At 37.6% G+C, this 22,588-nt stretch overlaps 1 protein-coding gene across 16 annotated transcripts in view; it reads left to right on the top strand.

Moving 5' to 3' along the window:
* LOC127577286 (R3H domain-containing protein 1-like) overlaps positions 1–22,588 on the top strand; it is a 132,466-nt gene that overhangs the window by 94,304 nt on the left and 15,574 nt on the right. For all 16 annotated transcript variants that reach the window (XM_052028459.1, XM_052028484.1, XM_052028467.1 and 13 more), the window contains 4 exons: positions 1,885–2,008; positions 5,147–5,301; positions 6,566–6,717; positions 11,486–11,586. In XM_052028459.1, the coding sequence (XP_051884419.1) occupies positions 1,885–2,008; positions 5,147–5,301; positions 6,566–6,717; positions 11,486–11,586 (532 nt within the window). The remainder of the gene's footprint in view (positions 1–1,884; positions 2,009–5,146; positions 5,302–6,565; positions 6,718–11,485; positions 11,587–22,588) is intronic.

Raw genomic sequence — 22,588 nt, 5'->3', positions numbered from 1 at the left:
TTATGAAGGCCAATGTGCCAAAAGCCCACTTTATGACCTTATCTACCTGTGTTGATCTGTATTCCCAGGTCCCTTTGCTCTACTGCACACCTCAGTGCCCTACCGTTCACTGTGTCATACCCTGGTTTGTCCTCCCAAAGTGCATCACCTCACACTTGTCTGCATTAAATTCTATCTGCTGTTTTTTCAGCCCATTTTCCCAACTGGTCCAGATCACTCTGCAAGCCTTCCTCGCTGTCCACTACGCCCCCAATCTTGGTGTCATCCGCAAATTTGCTGATCCAGTTTACCACATTATCACCTAAATCATTAATATGGATGATAAACACCAATGCACCCAGCACCGATCCCCTGCGGTGCACCACTAGTCTCAGGCCTCCAATCAGAGAGACAACTATCTACTCTCTGGCTTCTTCCACTATCCCTAATTAGGCCCTGTTTATCCAAATAGTTGTATATCCTGTCCCTCGGAATACCTTCCAATAATTTACCCATGACTGACAGGCTCACCAGCCTATAATTTCCTGGTTTATTCTTAGAGCCTTCCTTAAACAACAGAACAACATTAGCTGTCCTCCGGCACTTCATCCGTGGCTAAGGACATTTTTAAATATCTCTGCCAGGGCCCCTGCAATTTCTGTACTAGCCTCCCATGAGGTCTGACGGGACACCTCGTCAGGCCCTGGGGATTTATCCACCTTAATTCGCCTCAAGGCAGCCAGCACCACCTCTTCCAAAATCTGGATACGGTCCACGACCTCTCTACTCTTTTTCCTCGGTTCTGTGGACTCAGTTCTGTGTCTGTTTCCCAAGTGTAAACAGATGCAAAAAATTTATTTAAAATCTCCCCCATCTCTTTCGGCCCCACACATAGATGACCACGCTGATCTTCAAGGGGACCAATTTTGTACCTTGCTATCCTTTTGCTCTTAATATAGCTATAGAAACCCTTTGGATTCTCTTTCATACCTTGTCTGCCACTGTTTCTAAATGTCTTTGCTGTTTCTGAATGTCTCTGATCATCAGAGTCTTAAAGAGATAGTAGGCCGCCTTAAAGCACAAGCTGCCCAATGCCATTAAATATTATCTGCCCCCTTAGCTGAGTGAGATTACAAATTGCCCCCAGACTAAGTGGTCCAAGGTGGAGTGGGAGCTACACTTGCACCTGGCATGATTCAGTTTGTGCTGCCTGAGGCCAGCTTGCCAATTGTAGCCTGTACCCTGTCACCAAACAGCTGCAGTTTTGAGGCCTAAAGCATATTCAGCCAATGCAGCTGTGGGAATCCTATGGGAGGTGAATGCAAGGCATTCAGCCCATAATATAGAAATAGAAGGTTGCCTTAATCCTTCAGATTTCATTTGTTGTTTGATCAGAAAAATGCATGCATGATAATCTGCTCATGAAATTCAGTTCAGAGAAATCACCATTTTAAGATTGTTTAGAATCACTAACAAGTCTATGTACAGAATGCAAGAACCTTGCAGGAAAGATTTTTTTAAAAAGTAGTTTTCAAGGCAGGAATAATTTATGTACAAAATTTTGAACATCAACAAAAATCTGCTAGGTAATGAACATTAACCTTGCATCGTGGCAACATTATATACTGACTATTGATACTTGGGAAGATACTAACAAAAAATCCCTGCGCAGACTGACTGTATCAATGTTTAATCTTTTGGGGCTCCAAAAGATAATTCATATTGCTATTGGGGGAAGCTTGCTGAAAACCCTGTGCTATGTGCAAATATATGTTGAGATGTGGCTTTAAGTCCTATTTCTGTGCCATAATTTGTTAAAAAGCTGTTACTATATTTACTCGATTGTTAGATAATGTGTCAAAGGAACAATCCTTTACAAGAACTGTTCTTCTTTTCCTCTTTCAGCTGCCCAGTTGTTTTTGTGCTCCAGGTCAGTACCCCCATTCCAATCAGCAGTATCGGCCTCTCGCCCCTGTCCATTTTAACACTCAACAGAATCAGGCATTGTCTCAAACTGCCCCGCAAGCAGGTTGGTTTCGGTTTAAGTATTTTGTTTTACTTCATGTGATGATTTATAATATTTGCAAACATTTATGTCAGCTACTTCATAATTCCTTGATTTTTAATCATTCTATACATTTTTAACAAAATTAATGTCTGCAAAGAGATGAAAGTAATGCTCACACTTCAAATATTCCTGCTGTGAAAATAGGTGGTGCTGAATGAACAGATGTGGGATTTCTTTGTGAACTTCATTCTTCTGTCAGTTTTACTTTTTGTATACGTTTGTGGATGTTGGATTTGAATTGCTAATCAGCATTTCTGAGAGTTGTTGAATACGGGGCCGGAGCACTGTCCGAGAGTGGTATGTTTCTCACAGTGAACCGGTCTCTTTTTCAGCTGCTCCTTAAACTACGGGGGAAAGTATCTAGATCAATGGCTTGTAATGTCGTATGAAGTATTGTGGATTGAATCTTGTGTCTTTATCCCTTTTTAAATTACAGAATTGGATTGCTGCTTGGTTTCAATAGCTGAAATCCACTATTAATGAATATTAGCAGGCTGTTTTCATCATCATGATGACAAGTCAGGAATGCTTCATTTTTAAGTCTTTCTAATTTTGTTCATCATTGTAAAAATCAAAAGATGTATGGGATTTTTTGTTTAAATTAGGGTGGCGAATTCTTTCACTCATGGTAAAATGTTTAAGGTACTAAGTACTGTTTCATTTAATTTTGTGACAAATAAGGTGAGTTAAAACATCTAAAATGGAATTGTGCTTGTAGCTGTAAGGAAGGGTTCCAATTCATCAATTTACTTCGCCCTACTTTTTTTCTCTTCAGGGGAAATTGATCATAGTTTGCTCTGCAGTACTGAAATAATTGAAGCTATTCACAGTGGTGGTGCAGTCTCCTGCCAGTTTCAGTGAGAATTTTAGATGGTTGCCATGGATAACATCAATCATGTAATTTGGCCATTGAACCTTTCTGCTAAAAATAGAACATTCTTCTAAGACAAGTATTTTCTCAGCATGTTGGATGGCAGGTGCTCCAGCTTAAAAAGGAATATTGTGTGGTTTGTTTTAGAATTTCATTGAAGATTTAAAAAAAACTTTATCCAGGATGATTTATGATAAATCTATATTTAAAAATAGTTAATATCTGCATTAATTTAAAATGCAGACATAACAATTTGGTATCTTTTATTCTGAATAAAATAATGAAATGCTTGTCATTTGAATCTCTACGTTGACATTAAAATCACCAAAAATTCTGACAGATGCTGTTTATTGCATATTATCTTTTAAATTTTGTAGTTTGTCAATCTCTCTGTCATATGAAAAGGAGCCAATGTTAATAAACACTGGCAGTGATGTGACAAGAAAGGATGTCATTTTATACCATAGGAGATGCAGCCCATCACATTTTGCTTCCTACCTGATATGGACACAAATTGAATAATATCCTCAACATCATCTTTTTTAAATGTGTCTGTTTTAATTTCTCCAATTTGAAAGTTACTTTAGATTTTGTTTTCAGTGCTCTTTCTTACACATTTCATTACCTTTCATGTGTATACCCCTTTTCAAAGAAAGCTCCTAACCTTTCATTTTGGTTATGTTCTTAAATTTAAATCTTACAATTATTGAACATCCTTTCAGCATAACACCTGTAGCCCCACAAGGATTCATTCATGGTCCACTCTTCTTGGTCATTATCCTATTACCTTTCAGTAACAACATAAGCAGACTTGGATTTAGTTTCCATGTGTACTTTTGTAACATCCAACTTTATCATGTCACCATCTTTAAACCCAATTGCATTGTAAGAATGGAAATACAATACCCAGTTTTAGTTTCTTCCACTCAAGTTTTGGTACAGCTGAAGCCATCATATTCAGTCCAGCCCAAATTCAATACATCTTATTTTGCTATCATGGGCTGAACTACACTGAAATTTTGTCTTCCTTTTCCACTCCATTGAGTTCCTGGTCCCATATCTTCTGGTGTTCTTGTGTCGTATTCACTTCTTGGGGCCTCCTGCCCTCCAAGGACAGTAACTTCAGCTTTCTAAAACTCCCAAGCTACAATTTATTCTGCACACTTCTTCTCCCCGATCGCTCCTTATTGACCACATAGTTCAAGATCTCATCCTCATGCTTAAGTTACACCACTCCAAACATTTTGACAAATCATTTTATTTCACATGCTGTAATTCTTGCTTCATGATGACCATGCATGAGTTCTCCAAAAATGGAGCTATTTTAACTGCAAGTGGAACCCAAGTAGTCTGGCCTTTCAAGATTAGTATGAAGCATGATGTTATTTTGACACCACTGGTCATTAAGCGTTTGGACGTTTGCGATGACAGAAAAATTTCTGCAGAATAACAATATCTAAAAACTTGTGAGTGATTAAATAAGATCTGTACTACTATTGTGCCTCTTTCTTCACAATTAGAGTTGGCCCTACCCATAGTTCACAATGCCTTTATGTGCAGAATTAGCCAGGGTGATGGTGTTCTAGTAAAAATTTAACTTGGGTTATAAATGATAAAATCTCATGGGTGTTTAGTTCACATACACAACCGTCTGGCAAGCACAAGGAATTGTAACTCTTCTGGATCAAATTATCCACTGAATGTTGTCTCACATTAGTTTGTTAACAGATGTTTTGGGCAATGGTATGAAATGATGCAGGCAAACTACATTGAAAGTTTGTTCTCTTCATGATTTGTTGTTAATCGAGTCATAAGTTCAAAAATTAGAGTTCTGTATGTTTACTTACTATCCCATTTAATTACCTTAAGTCCCAGGAAAACTTAAATGAATGTTACTGTTTTTGCTTAAAGCTCAACTTGCTATTACGCACATTATTTTCTAAAATTAAAGTGGACTTATTTTGAACATTATGTACTTTCTGGGCCCTTTTAAGTAAAACTATGGAATTTGAAAGTTTCACTTGATTGAAGTGCAGAGCCAGCTGGAGAGCAATCATATTTTCAAACTTGTGTACTTCAGGGTTTAAACTGAAGGTGCCTTTTTTTTAATAGTGTTATTTTATCTTTGGTAATGATCCAAGGTACAGCAAGCCCTTCAGATCTTTTGCCAGATACATAATTTAACATTGAGGTGAAATAGACATTAATCTTGAATTATTTTATTGCAGGTTTTCAAACTGTGATGTCAAGTCAGCAGCAAAGCTATCAAGGATTGGTTAGTGTTCAGGCTCAAAATCAAAATGTTATGAGTGGCCAACATAGTGGTCTGAGCAATCAGGTGCAAGGCATGATGGTCCAGTACCCTTCAGTGCAGTCCTATCAGGTATGGTCTCTTCAGTGGAGGGGATGTTAAGTGTAGAAAGATTATCTTTTGTGAATAGTGCCCTCCACTTTTCAGATATAAGAAAGTCAGTACAGAATTTCTTTAACCATCAGTTGTGATATCAAGATGGTGCCTTTCAGACTCCCTACTATACTGGTCAAGTACACATCTTGAAGCCGGTTATTTATAAATCTCATAGACCATAACTGAGGAATATCTGATAGCTTCAGAGTCACAGCATTCTTGGTAATCATTCAGCAAACTGCAGACTAGAATCTGAATCCCAGTTACAAACTGCACACTGTACCCCAAAATACCTGTATCTTTCTGGGGCTGGTTTGTTCCAAAACTCTGCAGTCAAATGAAATGGAAATTTTCTACAAATACATTCTCAGCATGTCAATAGCAAATTCTTCGAGCCACTGTAGTTCATGGAGTAAAAAGGTGATTTCACAATGGCACTGCTTATTAGATTCCAGAGATGCAAGTTTTAATCCCACTGTTCTACATGGGGACTTTACATTTGGGGACCGTGAAATAATGGATTCTTGATAAAGTCCAAGTAATTTGCTGATGTTCTGCAGGGAAAGAAATCTGTTACCTTACCCCCAGCTGATCTAAATGAAATTATCTGGTTAGCCATTCAATTCAAGAGCAGTTAATGATGGATATAAATGCTTGCCTGTATTCCAGATCTTGTGAATATATCTTGGTGAGTTGCTACAGTCTATCTTGTAGACAATGTGCACTGCAAGCACACAACATTGGTAGAGGGAGAAGATTTTTAGACTTCTGAAAGAGGTGCTGATCAAGTGAATCATTTTGTCCCTAAAGTATAAATTCCTTTAATGTCATTCAAAATGCACCAAATCAGATGATATTTCATCCAACTACTATTTTGTGTCTTGGAGGTCAAGTGAAGAGTTAATAATCATTAGAACCAGTGTTTGGGCAAATTCATTTGTGGCCCCTGGTATATTGATGCTGGGGGATTTGGCAGAGGTATTGAATCTCAAGGAAAGGTGGTTATGTTTTTGATGATTGTGACCTGATAACTTGTGTGGCATGATGATTACTTACCACTTAGTTACCTAAGTCCAGGGGATGCTTGACAGCTATCTTCAAAACATAGAAATACTTGGAATGATCTATTACTACTCTTTAACAATATAGTTTTAATCTGTGTTGCTTTTCTGAGTGTAAAATATTTTGTGAATGTCAGGATTCAGAAGCTACAAGTTACCTTTTTGTGCTTAAAATTCAGATATCATTGACTGCAGGCTCTCAAGGAATGAGTCAGCAGCCCTATCAACAGACAATTTTAATCCCAAATCAGTCAAGTCAAGGGTCTTTACCTTCTGCAGGAATGCCAGTCTATTACAGTGTTATCCCACCAAGTCAGCAGAATAATATGAGGTCAGTGTCTTGGAAAAACGTAAACCTGTTAATGTTAACCATTTCAGGAAACATGATTTTTCACTTCATTCCTTTGTACACCTGACTGCATCTTGTGTTTTATTGTGCAGTTTTCTGACCCTAATATTAAAGTTTTTTCAAAAACTTCTGTCAATTAAGCACTAGTATATTTGCACATGTCCGTAAATGTTTGTATCATTAATGTGTTTAATGATTATTTTGGGGGAAGATGATGAGTGTGTGGGCCTGTATCCCAGTTGGCTCTGACCAGTGTGAACATGCCTAAGTGCCAGTGGTTCCTTTAAGCATGTAAATATAAAAGAACACATGAAAATTGGAGCTGGAGCAGGCCACGTCCCCTGAAGCCTGCCCCGCTATTCAATGTGATCATGGCAGATCTGCCCCAGATCCTGATGATATTCTGTCCCATTACCTTCGATTTCTCAATCTTTAAAATATTTATCTTTTTGCTCTTCAAATACCTCCCGGAGATGTTGTCTCCACAACCCTCCAGAGATTTCTATGCACCTCAGTTTTAAAAGACAGCCCTCTTATAACTTTGTCCCCTCATTCTAGACTCTCCCACCTGTAAAAACATCTCAACATCAAACCTAGGTGTGCCCCTTATGATATAACATGTTTCAGTGAGATAACCCTCATTTTGCTGAACTCCAAAGAATTGAGATTGAACTTATTTTAGCCTTTTGTGATGAAGCAACTTTCTTCTCAGCAATTAGTAAAGTGAATCTCTTCTGAACTGCCTCCAAAGCTAGTAGATCCTTTCTTAAATAAGGGAGTCAGGGCTGTTTACAGTTCTGAAAGGGCCCTCCATTAGTATTGCACTTTGCTGCTATTTCTGCTTATTAACCATGTCCATTACAAAGCGGGAGGAAGAAGAAGAAATGAAGTAGTGTTTAATTGAAAATAATTTTGATAATGTTTCCTTTAGTTTGAGTTATGCACCTGTTTTTTAAATTATTAGAATCTGAGCAACGTGTGTATGAGCTTCTAATCACCATTACTAGTGTCTAAAATAAAAACAGAAAATTTTGGAAATACTCAGGTCAGGCTGCATCTGTGGGAAAAGAAACAAGAACTAATGTTTCAGGTTGAAGACTCTTCGTCAGAACATTTGTCTTCATCCTAAAATGTTAGCTCTGTGTCTCGTCCCACAGATGCCGTCTGATCTGCTGAGTATTTATAGCATTTTCTGCTTTTTATTTCAGATTTCCAGCATCTGCAGTTTTTTTTTCCATTTTCAATGTTGCTACTGTCACCTGCAGCTCAATGTGTGCCACTTGCACCTCTGATTCAAAGGCTGTAAGCCAGAGACTTGAACGTCAAGATTTAGATTGACATTAAGTGCAGATTTGAGTGAGTGCAGTGAACTGACAAGGTGTTCCTTTGGGCTGAGAGATTAAACCAAGGCCCTTTGCTCTCAGCTGTATGCAAAAGATCTCATGGCACTATTTTGAAGAAGGGCAGGTGAGCCCTGCCAATGTTTATGCTTAATCAATGTGACTGAATCTGAATATTTAATCATCATTAATTTTTTTTTGAGGGGGATGAAGCTTGAGTTGTACAATTTAGCTTATGTTAAAATATTTTTGTAAGTTCTCTGGAATTGTGCAATGTTTTTCTCTTTAGAGGGAGGATATATTTCAGCAGAAAGGACTGGAGGAATGGGATTGCTCTGTGAGCCAGCATGGACATGGTGGGCTCCTTCTCTGCCATAAAGAAATCAACGTGAAACCTGTTATACTCCTCCTAACGCGTACATCTTAAGAAAGAACTTGAGAAAGAAATCAGGGGGGCAAAAAGAGGATATGATGTGATCTTGTCAAGCAGAGTTAAGGAGAATCCCAAAAGCTTGTATATTAGAAGCAAGAGGATCACAAGGGAAGGAGTGGGTCCCTCTCAGAGACCAAAAGGGAAATCCGTATGTAGACCCAGGGATCCTAAATGAATACTTTTCACTAGTATTCATCAGAGAGATGGAGAATCGGAGAAAAGAAGAAATGAAGAAGAAAGAGAGAGATCGAAGGATGGAGAGTTAGAGGAGGGGTATGCTAATGTTCTGGAACATGTCCGGCAGGAAGGAGGAAGTGTGAAAGATCTGGCACACAGCAAGGTGGTTAAATCCCTCAGCCCTGAATGGATCTGACCCAGGATGCTATGAGAAGCAAGAAAAAAAATTACTGGGGCTCTAATGGAGATTTTTGCATCATCTTTAGCCACTGGTGAGGTCCCAGAAAACAGGAAGATAGCTAATGATGGCCTCCTATTCAAAAAGGGTTGTCGGGATATGCCAAGAAACAACAGGCCAGTGAACCTTGTGTCAAAAGTAGGGAAATTATTGGAAAAAATTTCTCTAAGGGACAGGATTTGTATTTACTTGGAAAGGCAGGACTGATTATGAGGAGTCAACATGGCTTTGTACAAGGGAAATCCTGTCTCTTAAATCTGAGTATTTTTGAGGAGGTAACAAAGAAAATTGTTGAAGGCAGCATTGATGTGGTTGACAAAGTACCACATGGCTAGCTGGCCTAGAAGGTTAGGGTACATGGGATCCCAGGCATGTTGGCAAACTGGACCAAAAATTGGCTTGGCGATGGGAAGCAGAGGGTAGTGGTTGACGTGTTTTTCTAACTTGAAATCTGTAACCAGTGGTGTACTTCAGGGATCACTGCTGGGACCATTGTTGTTTGTCATAGATAAATTACTTTGAGAATGTAGGTGGAATGCAAATTTGCTGACAATACAAAAATTGGTGGACTAGTAAATAGCAAAGGAAGTTTTCTAAGTAGAGACATGTAGAGAGGAACGTAGATCAGTTGGAAAATTCGGCAGAATGGTGGCAGATGGAATTTAATCCAGACAAGTACGAGGTAATGCTTTTTGGGGAAGTCAAATATTAACATGTACAGTAAATGGCAAGGTCATCAGGATTGTTGATGTTTGAAGGGACCTTGGGGTGCAAGTTCATAGCTCACTAAAAATGGCTACCCAGGTGAATAGGGTAGTTATTCGGCATGCTTGCCTTTAGAGGCCAAGGCATTGAATATAAGAGTTGGATGTCATGTTGCAGCAGTACAAAACATTGGTCATGGTGCACTTGGGGTATTGTGTACAGTTCTGTTCATCACATTATAGGAACAATGTGATAGCAATAGAGAGCATGCAGAAGAGATTCACCAGGATGTTTCCTGGAATGGAGGAGGTTACTTATAAAACGAGATTAGATAGGCTGGGTTTATTCTCATTGGAAAGGAAGAGGTTGAGGCCTGACCTTATAGAGGGTTATAAAACCTAAATTCATAAAATTATGATGGGTATAGATAGAGTAGATAGTCTTTTCCCTAGGGTGTGGGAGTCTAAAACTAGAGGGCATAGGTTTAAGGTGAAAGGTGAGAAATGTGAGGGGCAAAAGAGATCTGAGGGACAAGTTGTTCCACACAGGGTGTTGGTTATCTGGAATGAACTGCCAGAGAAAATGGTAGAGGCATACACAGTTACAGCATTTCAATGACTTTTGGCCGGGTACTTGGAAAGGAATTGAGGGATACGGTCCTGATGTGAGCCAATGGGATTAGCATTGATAGGCATCATGGTTAACATGGACGATTTGGGCCAAAGGGCCAGTTTTTGTCCTGTACAAATCTTATAATTTTATGACACCAATATGATGAATCTTACCAATTACTGAATTTACTTTGCTATAGTGCTTTGAGCATTTGCACAATGCATTGAGTTATGTTTAAGTTTGTTGTATGCAAGTTCAGCGTCTACTGTGTCCGGCCACTGTTTGTAAGGAGTTTGTACGTTCTCCCCATGTCTGTGTGGGTTTCCTCTGGGTGCTCCGGTGTCCTCCCACATTCCAAAGACGTACAGGTTAGGAAGTTATGGGCATGCTATGTTGGCGCCGGAAGCGTGGCGGCACTCGCGGGCTGCCCCCAGAACACTATGCAAAAAAAAGATGTATTTCACTGTGTTTTGATGTACATGTGTCTAATAAAGAAATCTTAATCTTAATTTAATGACTTGGGTTTTTTATTTACTTTTACCAAACTTGTTTTCAGGAAGGTTGCAGGCAAAGGGTTCTTGCATGTTACTACTGCTGGTTTGTTTGGTTCCCTCTTATTTTCCCCAGCTGGTTTACACATGCACACTAATTCTGAGATCTCAGTTGATATTTCTGTACTAACAACAATTTTAAATTCAAGGTGCCATCTTTTTGAGTGTTTTACTTTATTCCTTTTGGAATAAAATGTAACTGTTGTGCAAGGTTATAGGTTAACTTTGACATTCGAAGTCCAGCAGAATGAAATAGCAATGGTGTTTGTTGCAACACTTTTATTCCTGCTGCCTCGCACGTCTGGGTTCAGTTCTGATCTCTGGTTCCGTCTGAAAGGAGATTGCAAGTCTTTTCCTCTGACCCTGTGCGACTCTGCTGGGTACTCCAGTTTCCTACCACATCCTAAAGATGTAGGTTAATTGACTGGTGTAAATTGTCCGATAGTATAGTCAAGTAGCAAAAGAATCAAAGGGGAATTGGCAGGCATGTGAGAGAAAAAGTTGCAGGGGGGCCGAAATGGGACCGATTGGATTGATCTACGGGGATCCAACATGGTCCCTGGGGCCTCAATGAAGTCCTTCTGGGTTGCAATAAAGAATGTAAAGTGTGATCTACTTTGGTAGTAGTATAAAGAGAATCTTGCTTTTCTGATCTTAGCTTTCTCAAATAGTAAGTCTTTATTTCTTTCCAAAGTTCATCAGCAGGTTATCTGCAGCCTCCAGGAGCAGACCAGATACAGTTCCCTCGGCCATCTTCCCCATGTTGTTCTCAGCTACAAAGCCAGCAGTGTGCAGGTAAGCAGATGATTTTTGTTTCTTGGTTTAAGCTGCTTTGTTAAATTTAATAAAACTAAAGATATCCTTATTAGTTTAAGAACGATTGGCTATCATGAAGCGCTAACTCCTGTTAAATTGGAAATTCAAGTTTTGTAACCTGAAAACACAGCAAGATAAGGATGGGGAAATCTTAGATTTCTGCTTAGATAGCTGCTGAGAGAATATTTCAGAATTCACTTCCGTGCGTCTTTAGTCGAGGTGAAATGTTCTTTAATTGTGTGTGAACTTGCACCCACTTGCCACTGCAATAAAGTGTGTTTATAATCATGTGTTTTCAAATGCAGGTACAAATTTATAATAAATCATACAGAAATTAGAATATATAACTTTCATGCATGAAACTAAATATTTCTATGGGCATTAGTCCAATGTTCTTTACTTCCTCTTCACCCCTTCATAAAGTACTTTCTGAACTCTATACTGGATCTTAACTCCCACTGAGTAATTCTATTGGAAATCATTTGAGTTGTACAGATGTAAAAATTCACTCGGTTGTCAAAAAAATAATTTAAAAAATTCTGCCACTTGTCTAAATCAGCTGCATAACACTTGCCAGAAATCATAGAGTGAATGGTAATATAAGCTGTTTTGCACCTAATATTGTTTTCTAACTCTGTATAGTGAAAATTGGAACAGTGTAGCAGTGGTTCAATTCATTTTGGTGTGTAGTTTAGTCAGCATTGCGGACAGTCAACTTTAACTGAATTAAAGTAATTGCCCAGATTTTTCAGGGAATGGTCAGCTACTCCTTGCATAAAACTAATTTTTCCATGTAGTTATCTGCAACTTTGGGATTTCCGTGCAGACAAAATTCAACAAGTAGTTTATGGTAGTTTGGTTGACAGAACTCAAATGTTATATCCTTCAGCAAAGGAACGCAATGTTGCATCGATTCCCCACCAGTTAAGCTGCAAGGGACTAATGTAAGTAGTAGTTTAATGAAGACACGAGGTTGCAGATGCTGGAATCTGTAGCAACAAACAATCTGCTGGAGGAGCTCAATGGGTCGAGCAGCATTTGTTAGGGGGATGGGGGGGAAGCTGAGGGAATTGCTGACGTTTCTGGTCGAACCCTGCGTTGGGTTTTGACCCAAAACATTAATAATTCCTTTCCCCCTCTTAGATGCTGCTTGACCCACTGAGTTTCAACAGCAGATTGTTTGTTGTATTAGTTCAGATTGTCTTGGATTGTTTGAGTTTCAGTTGTCTTAATTATTGATTAGTTAATTAATAATCTCATAACCTGCTTTAAATTAATTTTTAATATTAAAGACATTGTGTTTTTCATAGACAGTCGAGCCAGGGAACCAAACTTAGCTAGCTTTCAAGACTATTCTTTTTGTGTAGGACTTGTTCTGGTCTTGTATGTGGTCCAGTTACAAAGTAAAATGTCCTGTCATGGTGCAGGATTATACCACAACTAGTGGTACCAGCCTTTGTTTACATTCCCACCAGGGGAATTTTGCAAGATAAGGATGAATTTTCTTCAGTGGTCGGTATGCTTGGGTGGCTTGCTGCTGGCCAAAATTTCCAGGGCCAGAATGTGACTTGGTTTAGAAAATAATATTTTAGGGTTATTCGGGATGTGTTGTCTTGTAAGTGTGTAAACTATCTGATAGAAGTGGCAAGTAAAAGTAGCCACATGCTGCTTATTCTGTTGCTGGGAGTTGAATTATTTTCAACGTCAAAGAGGTAGTTGTTTTGTGTTAATAGGTATCATTTCTGCCTCTTGTATAGACCTGCAAAATTACGCTATAGCTAAAGCTTATTGAGAATTTAGAGTACAGAATTAATTGGTCAATACTGCATTATCCATCAGTTAGGAGTTTGTTGAGCTTTTATTTTCCTTGCTGCTATCATCTGAATTCCCTGCTGTAATTTTTGATCCTCTGCATTCTCTGACTTTTCTATCATCAATTTAGAAATGTTAAGTCGTACTACTTGATATGTATCAAAGCTATCCAAAGGAATATTCTTTATTTCACAACATATGAAATCTCCAAGAAAGATTGGACTTGTCTTTTTTTTTGGTCGTCATGTTACTGATGAGTTTAAACAATGCTTAAGGAAATGTCTGCTTCTCCACTGTTGTTAACATCAGTGTTAATAGATTGTAAGCTTAAACCAGAACAACTTTTATCTCCTATTTTCTGTGTTGCATACATCAGGTCATAAACTAACAGTAGAGGTAGTTGGCTGTTTTATTTCTCTAGTACCTCAGGCTCCCAACTTTTAATTCACAGGGACTTCTGTCTTTTAAGAAATAGCAAGTTTCAAAGGCAAAATGGATATTTAATCCTATCATACTTATCTGCTTGTTTTCCCTACTGCATTTCAGATTTCCTCTAAAAGATTGCAATCAAAAATTTCAGGCTTTTGGATAATGTTAGTTAATTTATAAAAATGTGAATTTGATATTTTAGTAAGTATACATATGACAATTAAGCATAGTATGATTGATTCTGGGATCACAATGCATTTAATATGTTGTTTTAAAAATTTTAGTTGGAATTACATTGGAGATAGTGTCAAATGCCTTCAATTCTTACGTTGTCAATAGTCTCCGCAAAAGAGCTGATTTGGTTTTCTTTTACATCTAACCAAAATGCATGTCTCCTGTTGCTTGAGGAGCGCCTTTTATTGAAGAATCAAGTAAGATTCTGTTCTTTTTAATTGGTTTAGATTAGGTAGATTTATTCAGTCATGACATTTTTATTCTGTTGCAAATTGCAATTTTGTCAGGAAGGTGATGCATTGGAGCTGGTTAGTATTGGGTAACCAACTTTTTTTTTGCCCTTTGGGTACCAATGAGAAGAACCTTGTCCTCTGTAAGGCACACCAATAACACAAGAAGGTTCTTAGACTGTCAAGGACTTGAGGGAGTGAGCTGTATTCTGCTTGCACTTATGACTGCCTTCTGCCAAATTGTTCACCACTTCTGGGACATCCTGGAGAGCAAACTCTTTTCTATCCAGATGAAGGGTCTCAACCTGAATCGTCAGCTGTCCATTTCCCTCAATAGATGCTGCCTGTTCTACTAAGTTCCTCCAATGCTTTGTGTTGCTTTCTTTTCTGTTCTGTGAGCCATTCCCTTGAAGCCCTTTTCTCTGCTCTTTCCATGCTGTCCCTGAAATCCAAGTGCAAAGAGGTGGGAATGGACAATATGTTTCTCTTATTTCTTCTCATACGTTTGCTGAGTTTATCATATCAATAATGACTCCTGAACTCTTAATTTTATTCTTTTGATTCTGGTGTAAGCAGTTCCCTCTTTGCTGGTATTGGACCCCTTGCTTTCTTATCTACTATTGTCACCCTTTCTTCAAAAGACCCAGCTTTTTCCCTTCATTCTTTGCAGACTGTTGAGCACAAAGAATATATGGCATAGAAACAGGCCATACAGCTCAGGCAGTTGATACCGGCATTTATGCTACGCTCTATCATCATTTCAGCTTTCCTCAAATCTATCAACATAAAACACCTTCTCCCTCGTGTGCTTCTTCATTTACTGTCAGCCTTAACCTGTCTGTTCACTATTATAACATTTGCTGCAATAGCTATTTTATGTCACGTCTTTCTATAGAGTGCTTCAGGATTATATTTTTGCTCTCTGCCTATTTTTATCTAGATCCCAACACTCGCTACAATCATGTTAAGTAATCTTCTGTCCGATCAGTGTACTTTTGATGCTTAATTCTGTCCCACTAGCGCCTTTTCACAAAATGTCATTGTGTTGTGAGAATGCTTTTAGCTTTGGGTATGATACAACTTTATAAAGATTGTGAAAACTAAAGCCATTGTCTCTGGCCCCAGCCATAATCTTGTTTTCTCCTTATTACTGATGCTAAACTTGAGAGCAGGACCCAAAAAAGCACACGCAAAGAAACCATTCTAACATAGTCTTTAAGTTTTATGCCCCCCGCCCAATGTTAGGCATTTTTGAGCACGCACCGTTTCCAGATGCAAAAGCATCAAATGTACCAGGCATCCCTTATCACCACTGAGTGCCATGGGTACTATTTCAATCTCTATAGAAATGTTATGCAAATATAGCAGAAACAGTTCATCCCTCCATGGTCAATGATAGCGCTCTCTAATTTCAGCAAAACCTATGAAGAAGAACAGATTGCCTTGCATGAAGGGTTTAATTCCATGAGAATTTCACTATAACTATTTTAAGGCCAAGCTCCTTTGCACAAGAAGGCAACCTTGAACTCTACTACTAAAAAAATACCAAATCAGAGAAGAGGACAGAGGAACAATGACAGGTTTTGGAGCAGTTTACTGGAATAAATAGCAGGGTCCAATAGCTGCATACAGCTTGGGAATAAGACACCACCAACAGCATGACCCATCCACAATGTTGTGACATCATCTTTTGTGTGCATGCTAGGCAGCTGATTTTCCACAGAACCACACATGGTAGGCTTTACTCCCATGGTGTCCAGAGGATGCAAATCATTCAAAGACTGAAAACTTGCAAGGTAGGAAATTAATAAAAATGGAGGAGTAATTGATTTGTGAAAAGTTAGTTCTCTATTTCTTTAAATTAGTTTCAGTCCATAAAAGAAAAAATGCAGCTTCAAGCCAATTGAATTCTATATTGACAGTGTTCATCTGCTCTTGTATCCAAAGTAACGGAGTATCAAATGTATAAAAGTATATAAATTGCTCTTCATTCATTTTTATGCTTTTTTTGATATGTCTCTCTTATTATCGATTTGCATTTCTTCTCATTTTCCTGACAGAGTTTAGTTTGTGCTGGGGTCTTATCCATGAACACAGAATATACAACACAAAAACAAGTCATTTGACCTATCTGATCTGTGCTGCTGCTGATGCTGCACAGGACCATCCTTCCACTCTTTTAACCTTTCTGCTATAATCTTTTATTCCTTTCTCTTTCATGTTTATTCAGCTTTTCCTTAAATGAACCTTTGCTGCTTTCTTCTATTTGTTCTGGTAATGAGATCCACATATCTGATTCTGTTCGCTCTTTCAGTGAAGAAGTTTATCCTAGTACCTTAATGCATTTATTAGAAACTAAGATTCCCAGTTTTGGTCTCTTTCACAATTGGAAGTATTTTCATTTATACAATTGAATATTTTCATTATATATGTTAGACCTCTTGTAACTTTACAGCCACCTTTTCTGAAGAAATGCTAAATGATGTAATCTCTGTGATATCATTCTTTATTTGCATCTAGCTAGTAAGCATAATCAGACTGCTCAAATCAGCATCACCCAGTCAAGTCCTTGGATTGTGTTCAAGATTTTTCTTTGGCTAGCAATGTGGTACAAATGATGATTAAGTTTATCAAATATGGTACAAAGCAAGGATTGAATTTAGTGTGTGATCCAACTACAGCTAATAATTTATTGGGACTATTTCAGGTAATTAGGATTATAGCTGAAATACTCTAAGGAGCTGCAGCTTTCTAGAAATGCCTCCTGTTTATACAAATAAGTTCTGTTCCAAGATGGTATCAGTATACACCCAATTACAGATGCCATCAGCTGATTAATTATTTTGTTATCCTTGTCAACAATAGAAGTTGCAATGTTTACTGATTTCTACAATAAAATATAAAAATTAAGACTTCAATTACTGTAGTTGTCTGTGAAGAGTCTTGGTACTATCATCTACCTTGCAGGCAGATGATTAATGTTTATCTAATGACCAACATATTATTGTCATCCTCTAGCAAGCAGCATCTTCCAAGACTATTGTGCTTCAAGTTCATGGCATTATTGAAATTTCAAAATAAATGCCTCCATGTCCTCAATGGAAGTTACAAGGCTAGATCTGATCCAGATATCTTTCTGTTACACTTTTTAATCTTGACACCAATGCATGTGGCCAGAGACTGTGCACTTACTATCAGGCTAGAGAGAAATTCTTCTCATTATTCAGGTTAGATTAAAAGATCCACCTTTCTCTAAAATGTTCTTCAGTCATTCCTTGACAAATTTAAGCTTGTCTTTCTAATTTTGTGTCAATGGTTTCCGCTTTGTTTTAGAGATGGTTACTTAGGGCTTAAGACTAAATTAAGCTTTTTGAATATGTCACTGTTGTTTATTGAAGGTTCATATTTGGTTTGGCCTTGTACACATTTGCCATTAAAATTTAAACTGAATGTCTAATTGTGCTTTTGTCTTGCATTTGATTATATCTGTTTCATAAATTATTTCAATCATAACATTGTAAAAACAAATAAAACGGAACAAACATTCTAAAAAGATCATGAATGGTCACAGACCCAAAACATTGACTGCTTCTCCTTCCATAGATGCTGCCTAACCTCCTGAGTTTTTCCACTATTTTCTGTTTTTGTTTCAGATTTCTGGCATCTGAAGTTTTTCATTTGATTTTCATTCTTGAGAGAATGCTCCTACATCATGCCAATCTTGTAACATAGAATCATTGATTAGTTGCATGGACATAAGTCATTGAGTTCATCAGTGAGCAACTGCTCTATGTAGGACCAGTCCAGATATCCCATTCCCTTTTCATGTTTGTTATCTCTCCCTCAATGATCAATCCATTTCCCCTTTGAAAGCCATGATCAGATCTATTTATACCAGTCTTTCAGGCAGTGAACCATAAGTATTTGCTGCATTAAAAAGGCTTTTTCTTCAGATTACCCGAGTTTCATTTGATAGTCATCTTTTGGTGTCCTCTTGTTCTGAACCCTTCTATCATTAGAAGCAACTTCCCTTTATTTACTTTTTGTATCACATGATGATTTTGAACACAATAATCAGATCACATTTTCTGCTCAGAAATGAATAATCCTAGCTTCTCCAATGTATCCACATTTTTCAAGTCCCTGATCCTGGGCTTCTAGCAAATCCTTTCAGCACCCCCTTTAGAACTGCCACATTTTTTTCCTGAGTGTGATGGCTGGAATTGGACACAATGCTGTAGCTGAACCTGTATTTTATAGAGATTCAATATAAATTTTTGTTCTGTGTTTTAATTTAGCTTACTCAGGATTCCTTATGCTTTTTTTTCCCCACTTTCTTAGCTGCACTAAAGATATGTGCACACATGCACCCAAGGCTAAAGTCTTTGCACCCACTTTACCATAGAAGACACTACAGCTTGGCTGAATGTAACATCCTGAAATTATATCTATCAGCACTCAAAGTGTAAGATAGCCAGATCATGTTTGTGGAGGCATATGTGAATTCTAACATTCACTTGCAGTTTTCCATGGTAATCTCACAACATGCAAATACAATAATGTATTTCACTATTAGTTTATTTTGTAAAGTTTTTATTATATTTGATGAAATGTACAAAAAATTGTTTATAATTATTAAATTTTCCTTCACATACTTGCGTTCAAAGAAATTAACTTCAAAAGGTGCAGAGAAACTGAATAAATGCATTGATAGCACATCTCCAATGTGCAAATCTGTTCAGTTGAATTATCCCCAAATAAAGTTACAAAATGGAATTATTTTTCATTTTCCGCTGTACTGCAGTCACCCCTTAGTTGCATGCTTTATGAATTAGGATGTCTGGTGACATGAATCTTGAGTGTGACAGTTTTGTCTAAATCTTTAAACATTCCCTGATGTGACACCATGATATCGAGTTCAGTTGAACTAGGTTACTTTCATGAATCAGTATCTATTCATTTCAAAGTGCCAACTAAACAGATTTCCTTTTGGAACTAGTTGAATGGAAGAACTCATTATGTTCTTAAAATAAAATGTGCAGTAACATTATCTTTTTTTTAAGTTTCCTTATTCATGTGCACTAATTTGGGTAAGAAAGTGAGTGACCTAGGCAGCTGCTGGATTGAACTCATGGGAATTGTTTGGTTATGACTTCACTGCTCTTTCATCTAATATGCTCCTTTCTTGTCTTGTCCTGGAACGTGGGTCCACAATTCATGTCATGGATGCAGGGAACTCTATCTCTATAGTGCATACCTTCACTGCTACACTTTGCTAAAGACCGTTGTTTTGCCTTGGCTGACTCTTTTTGGCACTTAAAGATTCTGAGTAATCCTTTGATATTTTTGCTGGGAAAAGATGCCTTGTGCTGTCTTTTGAAAATGGCCATTCATTCACATGTTATTTGTATTTGTTATTGTGTGTTATTTATTAAATTAACCACATCACAGTGCTGAATATGCAAAGAGGCTTTAAGGGGATGGTGATATGCTGAGTGAAAGGACAACAGCATGTAGACGGAGTACATTGTGGAACATTTTGAGATTTCTAACTTCAGTAGGAAAAATGCTGTATATTAAAATTGATGCCCTTTTACACAAGTCAATGAAAGCCAAGATGCAACTGCACTAGGCAGTTAGGAAAGCAAATGACATGTTGGCCTTTATTTTTAGCGGATTTGAATACAAGAGTAAATGTCTTACTGCAATTAACAAGGCTTGAGACCATATCTGGAGGATTGTATACAATTTTGGTCTCTGTACCAAAGGTGGATATACTTGCTTTAAAGGGAGTGCAGCAAAGATTCACCAGACTTGTTCCTGGTATGGCAGGTCTGTCATTTGAGGAGAGGTTGAATATGGTGGGCTTGCATTCTCTGGAGTTTAAAGGAATGAGAGATGATTATATTGAAACATTCTTAGACAGTTTAACCGGTTAGAAACTGGGAGGGTGTTTCGCCTGACAAAGGAATCTAAAATTGGGTATCATAGTTTCAAAAGAAGGGATAGATAATTTAGGATTGAAATGAGGAGAAACTTCTACATTGAAAGGGTGGTAAATCTTCGGATTCTCTAATCCAGAGAGTGTGAAGGCTTAGTGACTGATTGCATTTAAAGCATAAAACGCACAACGGTCAGAGGAATCAAGGGATATGGGGATAGGGGAGGAAAATGGTGTAGAGTTAGAGTCATGATCATGTTGAATGGCTGAGCTTGAAGGGCTGATTGGCCTACTCCAGTTTCTATTACTGTTTCTATTTCACTTGAGCTGTGCTCAGTTTCCAAAATGCCTTCTGCAAAAGTCGATGGAAAATGATCAGCAGTATGAACCCTTTGTTTCCTTTTTCCCAGTGCCCATTCAGTACAGAGGTCAGTCTCTTTGTCATATTCCTTGTTTGCATCCATTATTGGCAAGGGTGAGGTAATGGTGGTGGGCAAAGTGACCCAAATTAGCAGAATTATCAGCCGAAACACTTTCAGACTGTATTGAACTTTTTTTCAACTTTAGGAAAGCTTGTTCTTTTTAATGTTAAATTATATGATTATTTGGAAATACATTGTAGAAATCTGATCCAATTGCTGTTTAGCATTGAGTTGTTTGATTTATTGGCATTTAACTTCTGCATCCATTGTATGATGTTCCTGTTTGTTGTATCTGTATATTTTAGCAAAATACATTAACACTACATTGAGCCTCAATGCAAATTTATCATCTGAAACTATTAGGACTGGTGGGCTTGCAATGAAAAACAAATGTTTTTGTTTTGAGTTGTTGATAGCTTCCAGATCACATGCCTAGTTTCTTGAAATAAAATCGGCAATTTATTTTTTAATAGATCCATGTGACGTTTAACTTAATTAGGCAAGGTAGATGTGCTGGGAAAGATTTTCTACACAGACTGGAGGGTGCCTGGAATGTGCTGCCAGGGATGGTAGTGGAGGTAAATACAATAAAGGCATTCAAGAGGCTCTTAGATTGAATGTGCAGAGAATGGAGGGATATGGACATTATGTAGGCAGAAGGGATTAGGCATTTAATTACTAGTCTAATTAGTTCGGCACAACATTGTGAGCTGAAGGGCCTGTTCCTGTGCTGTGCTGTTCTGTTACTGTTACTCCATGCAGTCACGAGGGCTTTGCATTTGTTCTAACCAGCATAGAGTCCTGCACATGCACTACCTAAAACATGAAACTATCTTTTACTAATTAAATAATAATACTTTCTAATCTTTAAAGAGAAACATATTAAATGTGTGATTTATATTGGTGTACAAATAAAACTATAATATTTAACACATGTTACATAATGGCCACAACTAATGCAGGACCTGGTGAACAAAACCCAAAATCAACTACTGTATAAAATGATGTAATCAGATGCACAACACATTTGCAGAAAATATTTGGTTGGTACTTTGTTGGAGGAAGCAAGTGTTGAATTATTTCGGCTGTTTAGTGCACCAATGATAAAACGTAAAAGATACTTTCAAGACAAAATCTCTTAAACTTAAAATCTTTTATGTAAATTTGGAATCCTGAAACTCTTTAGAATATATTTTGTGTTAAACATTGTTTTGGGGGTTTGGCTAGGAGCAGTTTTTGAATTTGGCCTACAAAGTATAAACTTTCTTTATGGACTATTGTTTTGGGTTTTTTTGCTATTTAAAGTCAGCTTTATTGTTAAAGAATGAGGAATACTGCACAATTACATTGTCGGTTCCCAATTTGTTCTTAAACCATCCTACAATTTTACAGAAGAGGGCTAATAAAAAGAGTGCATTTACTTGAAGGGCAATAGGTTAAACAATATAATGTCTGATCATCCATGACTTCAGATCAATTGACTTATAACATTGAATTGTTATGAATTGTTTGCAATGCCATTAGGTATAGATAGTTTTGATGTCAACACATTTTCTCAAGTATGTAGTAGCATATATATAGTTTTGCTATTATTGTATCAAATTGAACAGTTTTGTGTAAATTGGATCTGAAACAGAAAATGCTAGCACATTAAAATATTCTAAATTAATATACTTCCATATGAGGAACACCTTGTTTCTTTCACATATAACTGAATCTCCTCTGCACCCTCTCCATTACAAATAACAGGACAAGAAAAAAATGGTGAAGATTAGTGCCAGACATGGTGGAGGAGGATTAATAAGTGGGGAGATGGAGGGAAATGAAGAAGCATTAGCGATCAAGCATAGGTTTAAATTAGATTGACACCTCTGCTTGCATTGGAGTTGGCATTGCAGGAAGATTTTTTTAAT

The sequence above is a fragment of the Pristis pectinata genome, chromosome 1 (genome assembly GCF_009764475.1).
Source record: "Pristis pectinata isolate sPriPec2 chromosome 1, sPriPec2.1.pri, whole genome shotgun sequence".
In the NCBI taxonomy this organism is placed as follows: domain Eukaryota; kingdom Metazoa; phylum Chordata; class Chondrichthyes; order Rhinopristiformes; family Pristidae; genus Pristis; species Pristis pectinata.
This window is presented reverse-complemented; position numbering and strand designations above follow the sequence as displayed.